We start from the raw sequence: 14,054 nt of genomic DNA, 5'->3' as shown, positions 1-14,054 counted from the left end.
CCAGCCTGAACCTTCTGAATTCTGTGCCAGAGAGTGTGATATGAACAAGCTACACGGTAACTCGAGCGGTCTGACCCAGAACATTACACCGCTCCTGCCGCTGATAGAGGATTAATCTCTCATTAAATGGGATTGAAGCCGCTCTAATTCATGTCGGCTAATTTGTAGCGTAACCGGCTCAAAGCAAAATCCAGATCAATCAAGAAAAACAACGTAGATATCATGAATGAACAATAGCAGAGAAAGAACGAGCGGAAACATATGATATGTATCTTGTATCTACACTATATGGAGAAAAGTGCTGAGATGCCTCCACATTCCACCTGCCATGTCTGTGTGGACCTTGTGAGGAAGTGGATGACTCCAGATCAGAGGACTTGGTTGCTATCGCTCCGGGGTCCTTACTGAGAAGGATCGGGTCGATGCTGTTCTACAGGAAAAAAAAAAGACCCAGAGTTGTTTAAAATGTGTTATATGTGCATGGTGGTGAAATTGTTTGGCGTTTTACAGGTTCTGGATGGTCGAGGACGACCATCTGTAAAGAAGGGGAAAATGTAAGGAAGTGGAAATGTTGCCTACATTCCCCCTGGAAAATATGTAAAATGATGTAATGCATTATGGTGTTTGAAATGTTTAATGAGTTACACGGAGCAGCACTTCTACTTCCTTCCATTTTCCCCTTCTTTACCGATGGCCGTCCAGAACCTGTATATAGTTTAGTGACAGAGTTGTTCTCTGAAAAAATCATTAAGAAAAAACCCATTAAAAAGATATAACTTTTATTTTATTCCACTAAAAACACCTGAGGAGGTGATAAGTGCACACCAAACATAATAAACACACCAAAAACACCCTTAAAAAAAAAAAAAAACTACAGGCCCCTATTTGTTCCTATGCGATGCCCTGCCTGACTGCGGAGGTTGGCCCCCAGGGGAGTAGCGTTGTGGTGCTCCTGCTCACCGACGGCTGCCCCTGATAATCTCTAGATGCACCCTAATACTACAAAAAAAAAAAAGTACCCTCAATAGGGGACCACTATAGCTATACAGAGCTCACTCCTATTGCTAAGGGGACCCTATAGTCGAAAAACCCATAAAAAAAAACAATTGAGGCGGGTTGTTAGCTTACAGAGAGTAAGTTATTTGATAATAACAATTATCACTTTAGAGCCACAATACTGATGGAATTATATGTATAAGGGCTCTATTATGACTCAGTCCTTTACTTTGATAGGTCCCTAAGACTGCATGTGCTGAATCCTATTACCAGCAGCAATCAGGTGCATCTCTGATACATAGTCAATGCACAACCGGCTGACCAATTTAAAGATTGTGGGTCAATCATGAATCTCATTGCGTTGGAAAGCAATGAGGAAAGATATTAGATATATCTACTCATCTGTCCCATGAGTAGCCTTAAATTGGTCAGCCGGTTGTGCATTGACTATGTATCAGAGATGCACCTGATTGCTGTTGGTAATAGGATTCAGCACATGCAGTCTCAGGCTGCCGTCACACGTTCAGTGTTTGGTCAGTATTTTACATCAGTATTTGTAGCCAAAACCAGGAGAGAAACAATTAGAGGAAAAGTATAATAGAAACATATGCACCACTTCTGTATTTATTACCCACTCCTGGTTTTGGCTACAAATACTGATGTAAAATACTGACCAAATACTGATAGTGTGACGGCAGCCTTAGGGACCTATCAAAGTAAATGGAACTATATGTATAAGGGCTCTATCAGTATTGTGGCTCTAAAGTAACCGCATCCAAGACTTCTCCCGTGCTTCCCCCATACTCTGGAACTCTCTACCCCAACACATCAGACTCTCGCCTAACATAGAAACCTTCAAAAAGAACCTGAAGACCCACCTCTTCCGACAAGCCTACAGCCTGCAGTGATCCTCAACCTACTGAACAGCCGCACAGCCAGCTCTTCCCTCTCCTAGTGTATCCTCACCCACCCCCTGCAGACTGTGAGCCCTCGCGGGCAGGGTCCTCCCTCCTTATGTACTCATGTGCCTTGTTATCTGCTCATGTTTAATGTATTTGTCTATATTTGCCCCGTATTCACATGTAAAGCGCCATGGAATAAATGGCGCTATAAAAATGTATAATAATAATAATAATAATAATAATAAAGTGATAATTGTTATTATCAAATAACTTACTCTCTGTAAGCCAAAAAAAAAGCCTCAATTTGTTTTTTTATGGGTTTTTTGGCTATAGGCTCCACTTATCAATAGGAGTGAGCTCTGTACATCGTGTTCCAAATTATTATGCACATTGGATTTAAGTGTCAAAGATTTGATTGTTTTGTTTTTCAAATAAACTCATGGATGGTATTGTGTCTCAGGGCTCAGTGGATCACTGAAATCAATCTTAACCCCTTTCTGACATGGGACGTACTATCCCGTCGAGGTGGGGTGGGCCCCCATGACCACGGACGGGATAGTACGTCCAGCGCGATCGGCGGCGCTCACGGGGGGAGCGCCGCCGATCGCGGCCGGGTGTCAGCTGCTTATCGCAGCTGACATCCGGCACTATGTGCCAGGAGCGGTCACGGACCGCCCCCAGCACATTAACCCCTGGCACACCGCGATCAAAGATGATCGCGATGTGCCGGCGGTATAGGGAAGCTTCCCGCAGGGAGGGGGCTCCCTGCGGGCTTCCCTGAGCCCCCCGCAGCAACGCGATGTGATCACGTTGCTGCGAGGGTCTCACCTCCCTCCCTGCTTCCTCCAGCCCCGGATCCAAGATGGCCGCGGATCCGGGTCCTGCAGGGAGGGAGGTGGCTTCACAGAGCCTGCTCAGAGCAGGCACTGTGAAGGCTGCAGCGCTGCATGTCAGATCAGTGATCTGACAGAGTGCTGTGCACACTGTCAGATCACTGATCTGTGATGTCCCCCCCTGGGACAATGTAAAAAAGTAAAAAAAAAATTTTCAAAATGTGTAAAAAAAAAAAAATATATAAAAAAAAATATTCCTAAATAATGAAAAAAAAAAAAAATTATTCCCCTAAATACATTTCTTTATCTAAATAAAAAAAAAAACAATAAAAGTACACATATTTAGTATCGCCGCGTCCGTAACGGCCCGACCTATAAAACTGGCCCACTAGTTAACCCCTTCAGTAAACACCGTAAGAAAAGAAAAAAAAACGAGGCAAAAAACAACGCTTTATTATCATACCGCCGAACAAAAAGTGGAATAACACGCGATCAAAAAGACAGATATAAATAACCATGATACCGCTGAAAGCGTCATCTTGTCCCGCAAAAAACGAGCCGCCATACAGCATCATCAGCAAAAAAATAAAAAAGTTATAGTCCTGAGAATAAAGCGATGCAAAAATAATTATTTTTTCTATAAAATAGTTTTTATCGTATAAAAGCGCCAAAACATAAAAAAATGATATAAATGAGGTATCGCTCTAATCGTACTGACCCGAAGAATAAAACTGCTTTATCAATTTTACCAAACGCGGAACGGTATAAACGCCTCCCCCAAAAGAAATTCATGAATAGCTGGTTTTTGGTCATTCTGCCTCGCAAAAATCGGAATAAAAAGCGATCAAAAAATGTAACGTGCCCGAAAATGATACCAATAAAAACGTCAACTCGTCCCGCAAAAAACAAGACCTCACATGACTCTGTGAACCAAAATATGGAAAAATTATAGCTCTCAAAATGTGGTAACGCAAAAAATATTTTTTGCAATAAAAAGCGTCTTTCAGTGTGTGACGGCTGCCAATCATAAAAATCCGCTAAAAAACTCGCTATAAAAGTAACTCAAACCCCCCTTCATCACCCCCTTAGTTAGGGAAAAATTAAAAAAAATGTATTTATTTCCATTTTTCCATTAGGGCTAGGGTTAGGGCTAGGGTTAGGGTTAGGGCTAGGGTTAAGGCTAGGGTTAAGGCTACAGTTAGGGTTGGGGCTAAAGTTAGGGTTAGGGCTATGGTTAGGGCTAGGGTTAGGGCTACAGTTTGGGTTGGGGCTAGGGCTACAGTTTGGGTTAGGGCTAGGGTTAGGGCTAGGGTTAGGGCTAGGGTTAGGGCTAGGGCTAGGGTTAGGGTTGGGGCTAAAGTTACGGTTAGGGTTTAGATTACATTTACAGTTGGGAATAGGGTTGGGATTAGGGTTAGGTGTGTGTCAGGGTTAGAGGTGTGGTTAGGGTTACTGTTGGGATTAGGGTTAGGGGTGTGTTTGGATTAGGGTTTCAGTTATAATTGGGGATTTCCAATCACAGCACATCAGGGGCTCTCCAAACGCGACATGGTGTCCGATCTCAATTCCAGCCAATTCTGCGTTGAAAAAGTAAAACAGTGCTCCTTCCCTTCCGAGCTCTCCTGTGTGCCCAAACAGGGGTTTACCCCAACATATGGGGTATCAGCGTACTCAGGACAAATAGGACAACAACTTTTGGGGTCCAATTTCTCCTGTTACCCTTGGGAAAATACAAAACTGGGGGCTAAAAAATAATTTTTGTGGGAAAAAAAAAAGATTTTTTTATTTTCATGGCTCTGCGTTATAAACTGTAGTGAAACACTTGGGGGTTCAAAGTTCTCACAACACATCTAGATTAGTTCCATGGGGGTCTAGTTTCCAATATGGGGTCACTTGTGGGGGATATCTACTGTTTAGGTACATTAGGGGTTCTGCAAATGCAATGTGACGCCTGCAGACCATTCCATCTAAGTCTGCATTCAAATGGCGCTCCTTCCCTTCCGAACCCTCCCATGCGCCCAAACAGTGGTTCCCCCCACATATGGTGTATCATCGCACTCAGGACAAATTGGGCAACAAATTTTGGGGTCCACTTTCTCCTGTTACCCTCGGGAAAATACAAAACTGGGGGCTAAAAAAATAATTTTTGTGGGAAAAAATTTTTGTTTTATTTTTACGGCTCTGCATTATAAACTTCTGTGAAGCACTTGGTGGGTCAAAGTGCTCACCACACATCTAGATAAGTTCCTTAGGGGGTCTACTTTCCAAAATGGTGTCACTTGTGGGGGGTTTCAATGTTTAGGCACATCAGTGGCTCTCCAAACGCAACATGGCGTCCCATCTCAATTCCTGTCAATTTTGCATTGAAAAGTCAAACGGCGCTCCTTCCCTTCCGAGCTCTCCCATCCGCCCAAACAGTGGTTTACCCCCACATATGGGGTATCAGCGTACTCAGGACAAATTGTATAACAACTTTTGGGGTCCAATTTCTTCTCTTACCCTTGGGAAAATAAAAAATTGGGGGCGGAAAGTTAATTTTTGTGAAAAAATATGATTTTTTATTTTTACAGTTCTACATTATAAACTTCTGTGAAGCACTTGGTGAGTCAAAGTGCTCACCACACATCTAGATAAGTTCCTTAAGGGGTCTACTTTCCAAAATGGTGTCACTTGTGGGGGGTTTCAATGTTTAGGCACATCAGGGGCTCTCCAAACGAAACATGGCGTCCCATCTCAATTCCAGTCAAGTTTGCATTGAAAAGTCAAATGGCGCTCCTTCGCTTCCGAGCTCTGCCATGCGCCCAAACAGTGGTTTACCCCCACATGTGGGGTATTGTCGTGCTCAGGACAAATTGTACAACAATGTTTGGGGTCTATTTTCTCCTGTTACCCTTGGTAAAATTAAACAAATTGGAGCTGAATTAAATTTTTTGTGAAAAAAAGTTAAATGTTCATTTTTATTTAAACATTCAAAAAATTCCTGTGAAGCACCAGAAGGGTTAATAAACTGCTTGAATATGGTTTTGAGCACCTTGAGGGGTGTAGTTTTTAGAATGGTGTCACACTTGGGTATTTTCTATCATATAGACCCCTCAAAATGACTTCAAATGAGATGTGGTCCCTAAAATAAAATGGTGTTGTAGAAATGAGAAATTGCTGGTCAACTTTTAACCCTTATAACTCCCTAACAAAAAAAAATTTTGGTTCCAAAATTGTGCTGATGTAAAGTAGACATGTGGGAAATGTTACTTATTAAGTATTTTGTGTGACATATCTCTGTGATTTAATTGCATAAAAATTCAAAGTTGGAAAATTGCGAAGTTTTCGTCATATTTCCTTTTTTTCACAAATAAACGCAGGTAATATCAAAGAAATTTTACCATTGTCATGAAGTACAATATGTCACGAGAAAACAATGTCAGAATCACTGGGATCCGTTGAAGCGTTCCAGAGTTATAACCTCACAAAGGGACAGTGGTCAGAATTGTAAAAATTGGCCCGGTCATTAACGTGCAAACCACCCTTGGGGGTAAAGGGGTTAAACACGTGATAATTAGTTTTCCAGGTGATTCTAATTAAAGGAAAACTACTTACAAATGATGTTCCACATTATTAAGCAGGCCACAGGTTTCAAGTAACATGGGAAAGAAAAAGAATCTCTCTGCTGCTGAAAAGCGGCATTAAAATACTTACCCAGCTCCCTCGATGCTTCCACTCAGCGTCGCTGCTTGTCCTGTATGAGCAGTCACGTGGTGCCGCACATTACAGTGATGAATATGCGGCTCCACCTCCCATAGGGGTGGAGCCGCATATTCATCACTGTAATAAGCGGCACCACGTGACCCCTCATACAGGAAGAGTTGCGACGCTGAGAGGAAGCGCCGCGGGAGCTGGGTAAGTATTTTAATGCCAGCGGGCGGGCGCACAGGGGGAGAGAGGGGGGAGATTACCGGGAACTTTATTTTAACAAGAGAAACAAAAATTTCATTCCTTCTCTCCAGCGAACGCTGCTGGGAAGAAGGAATGAATTCTGGATTCAGCACCCAAAGCAGGGGACAGCGCTTAACTGTAGCGCTGTCTCTTGCATGGTGCGTGTGGTACCCAGTCGGCACACGGACGGTACATGGCTGCGGCTGCCGCACGTGTGCCACACTGATGTGCCACGTGAGCACATGAACACGGATAATTCCGGTACCGGAATTATCTGGATGTGTGGGACAGGCCTTAGGTGTTTTTAGTGGAATAAGTTATATCTTTTTAATGGGTTTTTTTCTTTATGATTTTTTCTAATACCCTGGGACATAACAATTTGAATAGAGTTGTTCTCTACCCAGCACTAGGTAGTTGTCAGGAATAGGTGGAGTTAATAGTTAAGACTAACCCAAGGGGGATGAGCTAAGCAAGGGCACAACAGACACAGTCGGCATTGTGCTTGGTGATGTACGGCTGCATGCAGCTGCTCGGCCATGAAGCTCCTGGCGGGGCGCAGTTTTTATGCTGATGTTATACCAGAGGAGGTTTGGACTTTGCAGTTATGGGGTCCGCAGAGTGTTCGGGCTTTTCTGCCTTCTGCTCCTCAGCACTTGGCCCCCCGCTCTGAAACATTACAGGGTCTCCATGACACGGCTGAGTTGCTGCAATTCCTTCCACTTCTTAATAATATCACTCACAGGTGATGGGGAAGATTTAGGAGGAAATGTCATGGACGGACTTGTTACCCCGGTGGTTCCAATTACAGGACCGTGCTGGTATCAGGAGCTCTGCACCGCCAGCCGTTCTGTCATATGTTTGCAATATCAGACAGCACGGCGGGGGGCCGGAGGTGAGAGGCATTGGAATTGGATGTTATACACTGAGGTTGAGGGGCTAGATGCTATACAGTGGGGGAAATGAGGCTAGATGTTATACACCGGGGGGGGGGGGGGGGGCGAGAGGCCGGATATAACACCAGGAGAGGGGGGCTGAATGTTATACACCGGGGGCGATAGATCTAAATGTTATACACGGGGGCAATGGGGACAGATGTTTACTACTTGGACACTGAGACAGGTGTTATACAATGGGGGCAACGGGGCTAGATGAAAAACTTAAATTCAATGATTAAGATGTGGGGTCCATTACTTTTCTCCATATAGTGTATGTAGCTATGAAGAAAAGAAAGCAGCACTGTTATTAGAAAGGTGCAAACAGGGATCAAGCCTCAGCTTACCGACTCCTTATCCTCCTATGTATTACCTGAAAAAAACAGCAGCACTCTATTATCTATATATCTATTATCTATATATCTATTATCTATTTATTATCTATTTATCATCCATCCATCTCAAGCTGCAAAAGACCCTTTCATTTATCACCAGAAGTGTGCCGAGAGCCATTGTGACGTTCCCTCTTCGCAGTCAGCAGGGGGCAGCAGTGAGCTCAGTAGGAAGCTCCTGCCCTGCTTAACAGTAGATTGGCGCAAACTTCAGATTTAATTTATGATATTTTTCGTAGTGATTATTTTCAAAATGTCTTTCCCATGTGTCTCAGGGACGGCTGTAGATTCACAGACATTAATATCACCAGTCAGAGAAATTTCCCTTTAAGACGCAGTTTTGCAAATTTCTCACAAAACCCCGGCGCGTAACACGAGTCACAAACACACAAAATAAATGAGAAAGTGGTCACTTGCTTTCACTGACTGAGGGGGTGTCCGTGGGACCGCAGCAGGGTAACAGTTTGAGGATTCGCTGCTTAAAAGCTTTTTTATTTTGGTTGGGAACATTCCCTGAAAGTCACCAGAACAAAGCAAAGTGTTAAATGAGGACATAGCACAGCATGGGACGGAAGAGCGGGACAAGGAACGCTGGGGAACGGCAGGGATTATCTAATGAAAGTTCCGGAAACTCAGCGTCCTCCTGCTCCTCTGACACCGCAGTGTAATGGGGTGAAGGGGTATTCCCAATGGGGAGAGTGATCGTCTATCACAGGACTCCTCTCTGATTGGTGGAGTTCAACCGCTGAGACCCCCAACGATCCCAAGAACCCGCATGGGAATCGAGCAGTGGCTGCGCATGCGACCCCTCCATTCATTGTTTATGGGGGGGAAGGAAAAGGCAACGGTCCGAAAGTAATGGGGAATTGTTTCCTGTCAGGATCGGTGGGGTCGTCTCTTCCCCGTGCACATTACATGAGCCTGTTCTATACAGCGAGGCGCCATCTGCTCGCACCACCGGCACCCGAGTCTAACGGCCGGGATTGGAACTAACTCCGATCTCAGCGGCTCAACTCCATAGATACCGCAGGCAATCGTGACCACGGCGTTTACAAGATTGGAAACAGGTTGCCAATGGCCGACACGAGGCCCCTGTGTCTGTATGCCTATGAAGCCCAGTAATTCTGTAGAATTAATTTGCATTGTACATGAGAGGGCTAATGAAAAAAGGTTAAAAAAAAACAAAAAAAAACAATGGGGGGTAAGAAAACTACAGGCCTCATTTATCAAAAGTGTCAGAGAGAAAAACCGGCCTTGTTGCCCATAGCAACCAATCACAGCACAGCTTACAATTTATAAACTGCTGTGGTAAAATGAATGCTGTGCTGTGATTGGTTGCTAGGGGAAACAAAGATGGTTTTCCTTTTAGACTATTTTGTTAAATCTATGTAGCTGATATCTACGGCATCTATACAAACATAACAGTTACGCTCGAGGCTGCACCAAATATGTATACCCTACGGAGGGCTAAGAGAATAAAAGAGAGCATGTAAGAAAACAATGGGAGAAAAAAAAAATATATGTATAGAAAGCTAGATAGATGATAAATACATAATAGATAGATAGATAGATGATAAATACATGATAGATAGATAGATAGATAGATAGATAGATAGATAGATAGATAGATGATAAATACATAATAGATAGATAGATAGATAGATGATAAATACATGATAGATAGATAGATAGATAGATAGATAGATAGATAGATAGATAGATAGATAGATAGATGATAAATACATAATAGATAGATAGATGATAAATACATAATAGATAGATAGATAGATGATAAATACATAATAGATAGATAGATAGATAGATAGATGATAAATACATAATAGATAGATAGATAGATAATAGATAGATGATAAATACATAATAGATAGATAGATAGATAGATGATAAATACATAATGGATAGATAGATAGATAGATAGATAGATAGATAGATAGATAGATAGATAGATAGATAGATAGATAGATATTTTTTTCTATTAGTCCTAGGGTATAACTATTTGGTACCACCAGGAGTGTAACTGTCCAAAACTAGTAATATATCATAATATTTATCCCATAGAGGGGCTCATTGGGACTGGTTCCACCGTCGGACCCCCACCGATCAAAAATAGGCGATAACTGTCAGTGTTGGGAATACCCCTTTAGGTAGTTGGAGGGGATCATTTATGTTCCATTCTTCAGCTGTCCGATAATCCAGAACATCTGAAATCATTACACTTATGCCGGATTAAAGGAATTTTTTTGGAACTGCCTTTCAGAATGGTAATCTCCGTACCAGTCCTGTACGGCCATTCAAAACGGAACAATTTTGATGTTTCCATTAGAGGATTCCAAATGTGGTGTTTTTTTCTCTCCAATTTATTAGATAATCCACAACATATAAGAGCATATAAGCTGTTTCCACGCATTTAAATATGTGGCTCCGCGTCTCTATAGTAAACAAATCCAGCACTTTTTTAATTTATCTTCATTACATTTTTTTTCCCTAAGTGAAAAATTACAACTTTTATTAGACGTTAGAAATAATAGCTTATGGTCACTCTCTGATAAGTGGCGCCATCCATTTACTAGTGGCCGTTCCTGGTACTGCGGCTGTTTCACTATTAAACTGAAAGGGACTCCTAAAAAATCTGCAGGGCTGTGCCTGATGAGCAGTGACAAGGGATCTTTATTTTAAACACGAGGACAAAAAAAAAGGATTTTTCATATCTTCTTTCCAGCGAACGCTGCTGGAAAGATGATATGAATGGCAGCTTCAGCACCACGTGGGGGGACAGCGCTTAGAGCGGTCTCCTGCACGGCACACGGACTGCACACGGACAGCGTCCGTGTGCGGTATGTGTTTTACACGGACCCATTGACTTTAATCGGTCCGTGTAATCCGTGCGCTCCGACGAACACTGACATGTCTCCGTGTTTTGCACATGGACACACAGTCCGTGAAAACACGCTGACATGTGCAGAAACACATTGATTTCAATGTGTCTACGTGAGTCAGTGTCTCCGGTGCGTGAGAAAACTGTCACCTCACGTACCGGAGCCACTGACGTGTGAAACCGGCCTAAGAAAAACTCCGTAAAACACAGATAAAAGTTATAAACTTTTTTCAGAAGGAGCTCGCTGACGGATTATTAGTTTACTCATTCTGCAGCCAGCGACATGGAGGCTATAGAAGACGAACCATGCAAAATTATTAATGAAGCCAAAGTGCAAAAACGATTTTTAGCCCAAAAGAAATGCAGTTAAGTAAAAAAAAAAATTCTAAACAAGGGATAAACCCACAACAGATAAAGACATTGAATCAAATTTTACATTAGCAGCTAGCCTACTTGCTGATGGGCTCCAGGTGGCAATATATATTATCCTACCAAATAAGCATCAGTTTAAATAGAAATTGCATAAAAAAAACATAAGAAGTAATGAATCTATTAGAAAAATACTGGATTGCACAGAGCCAGAGAGCGGTCGTGGAGATTCACGTTAATTCATTTTTCAACTTTTCATTTTCTTCTACATGGAAACAGCTTGTATTTACTCACAAATAACCATCATGCTTCTCGACAAGCGCCATCTTCAGCGGATCATGCGAAGAAAAAGAAAAGAAAAACACATGAAAGAAAAAAACAAACACACACAAAACAACTTGTCATGAGCGAAGAATGTGATTTGTTGTTCTTTTGATTGTAAGAGTTTATAGCTGGGGAATAATAATGGGCAGTAGGTGCGCTATTAGGGCGTAAGGACGGCAGATAGTGGGGTCCCCTCACCCTCCGGTGGGCTTGCCTCGACCATGCATTATTCTCTCACCTGTACATGTAAATGGCGGCTATGGAATCCTGCAGTTGGCCAGTTGCTGATTTTGGCACCATGTCTCATTGCAGAGAATGGGGTCAGATAAACAACCAAGACAGTGACAATCCGTGCAAAAAAATCCAATTTTAGATGAATGAATAGAATAGATTATAAATCTCCCCAAAATTTTGGATTCTGGCAAATCTCAAATTTTCACAATTTAATTTATTACAAATCAGGCAAATCTTGTCCATCCTGGCTGCAATTTTGCTGAATTCTTTTGAAGGCCAGAAAGGGGTTAAAAAACTAAACTCACCTGTACTAGGTCTTCAGCTGATTCTTCACACCACCTCCGCCACTTGCTTGATCCTCTGTGCCGGTCTCCAGTTCTCCCACTGCCAAAACTCACAACTTCATGTGGGGGGCAACGCACCCCCCCATGTGATCGCACGGGCCTCATCGCTGGAAGTACCAAAGACCGGCATGGAGGATTGGGGCGCTGTGGTGGCGGAGTAAGGATATAAGGAGATGTGAGGACTGAGGAGGGGTCAGTATAATCTGTTCTTTATTTTTTTTAACCCCTTCCATCCCTTCTGATTATTTGGTCTGGAGAGAACTCAGAGGGTAAGGCTACGTTCCCACAATGAGTTTTTTGGTGAGTTTTTGATGTTGCAGATTTTCTTCTGCACCAATTAATTACTATGGGTTATCTGCACTTTTTTAAAAACCATGCAGGTTCAAAAATAGAAAAAAAACGTATCAAAAACTCATTGTGGGAATATAGCCTATGGCTGCTGTCACACTATCAGTATTTGGTCAGTATTTTACATCAGTATTTGTAGCCAAAACCAGGAGTGGAACAAATAGAGGAAAAGTATAATAGAAACATATGCACCACTTCTGCATTTATCACCCACTCCTGCCCCCCCCCCCCCCCCCCCCCGTTAATAAAATACTTACCCGGCTCCCTCACTGCTTCCTCTCCTTGCCGCAGCTTCTCCTGTATGAGCGGTCACGTGGTACCACTCATTACAGTGATGAATATGTGGCTCCACCCCTATGGAGAGGAAGCAGCGAGGGAGCCGGGTAGGTATTTTATTAACAGTGGGGGGCGCACAGGGGTGGGAGGGGGTTGGGGATAGGGATCTTTTTTTTTAAACACCAAAAAAAAAAAAATAGATTTTTCATATCTTCTTTCCAGCGAACGCTGCTGGAGAGAAGAAATTAATGGCGGCTTCAGCACCACGCTGGGGGGACAGCGCTTACTGTAGCGCTGTCTCCTGCATGGCACACGGACTGCACAGCATCCGTGTGCGGTACGTGTTTTACACGGACCCATTGACTTTAATGGGTCCGTGTAATCCGTGCGCTCCCACGAACACTGACATGTCTCCGTGTTTTTCAAACGGACACACGGTCCGTGAAAACACGCTGACATGTGCAGTGACACAATGATTTCAATGTGTCTACGTGAGTCAGTGTCTCCGGTACGTGAGGAAACTGTCACCTCACGTACCAGAGCCACGGACGTGTGAAACCGGCCTAAAGCTGTGTTTATTTACTTTTTTTCATATTTTCTCTTACCATTTAAATTTTTTTCTAATCACATCACTGTTTTTATTTACTCACTTGCCCTTGATGAGTACGTGAAACTTTGTTGCACTTGTTTACTTTTTCACTGCAACAAACCAGCACAATCATTGACACATTTCTGGATCAACTCAACTTTTGCCACCTTTTACATGTATTTTGAAAGTATCAAAACGTCTACAAATTTATTTATATATTTTTGGAAAATCGAGACATGAAGTTTCCGCTTTCGGTCCTGTGTTTTCCTGGTAGAATTACCCTCAAAGCGGATGTAGAAGAGAAGCGAATGGCGGCGTTCCCTTGCAATTAGCAGCTTTGGGCTGGTAGAGAATTCTCTTTACGTACTTCCCACAGGGGGCTTTTACTTATTGTGACCGTCTCGAATGGTCACGAGAAAGGAAAGGATGATTTCCCTACAGAATCTCAAAAATAAACTGTTGCTACGGGAAGAACAGAATGAGATCAGATGGATATTCTGTAAAAAAAAAAAAAGTCCTGGAGTTTTCTCTCTGTAGACCCCCGGTGAACCCCGCTTCCTGTATTTTTAGACCTGTCTTATTATTTTCTAAATATTGAACAACCAATGACCTTTTACATAAAATTTTCAGATTTATTCCATTTATGTGGCCCAGATATGTCTCGTTTTACAGCGCAGGTGAGGCATTGG

The 14,054-nt window shown here is 42.7% G+C and overlaps 1 protein-coding gene across 4 annotated transcripts in view; it reads right to left on the bottom strand.

Moving 5' to 3' along the window:
* Positions 1-14,054, bottom strand: part of KCNIP2 (potassium voltage-gated channel interacting protein 2) — a 494,922-nt gene that overhangs the window by 40,208 nt on the left and 440,660 nt on the right. Inside the window, exons 2-3 of one of the 4 annotated variants that reach the window (XM_069754063.1) lie at positions 11,545-11,576; positions 8,403-8,498 (exon numbers count right to left, since the gene is read on the bottom strand). The exons of 1 other annotated variant lie outside the window; for it this stretch is intronic. In XM_069754063.1, the coding sequence (XP_069610164.1) occupies positions 8,403-8,498; positions 11,545-11,576 (128 nt within the window). The remainder of the gene's footprint in view (positions 1-8,402; positions 8,499-11,544; positions 11,577-14,054) is intronic. 2 more of the 4 variants (XM_069754064.1, XM_069754065.1) reach the window with 2 other exon arrangements.

The sequence above is a fragment of the Ranitomeya imitator genome, chromosome 2, assembly GCF_032444005.1.
Source record: "Ranitomeya imitator isolate aRanImi1 chromosome 2, aRanImi1.pri, whole genome shotgun sequence".
NCBI classification, from domain to species: domain Eukaryota; kingdom Metazoa; phylum Chordata; class Amphibia; order Anura; family Dendrobatidae; genus Ranitomeya; species Ranitomeya imitator.
This window is presented reverse-complemented; position numbering and strand designations above follow the sequence as displayed.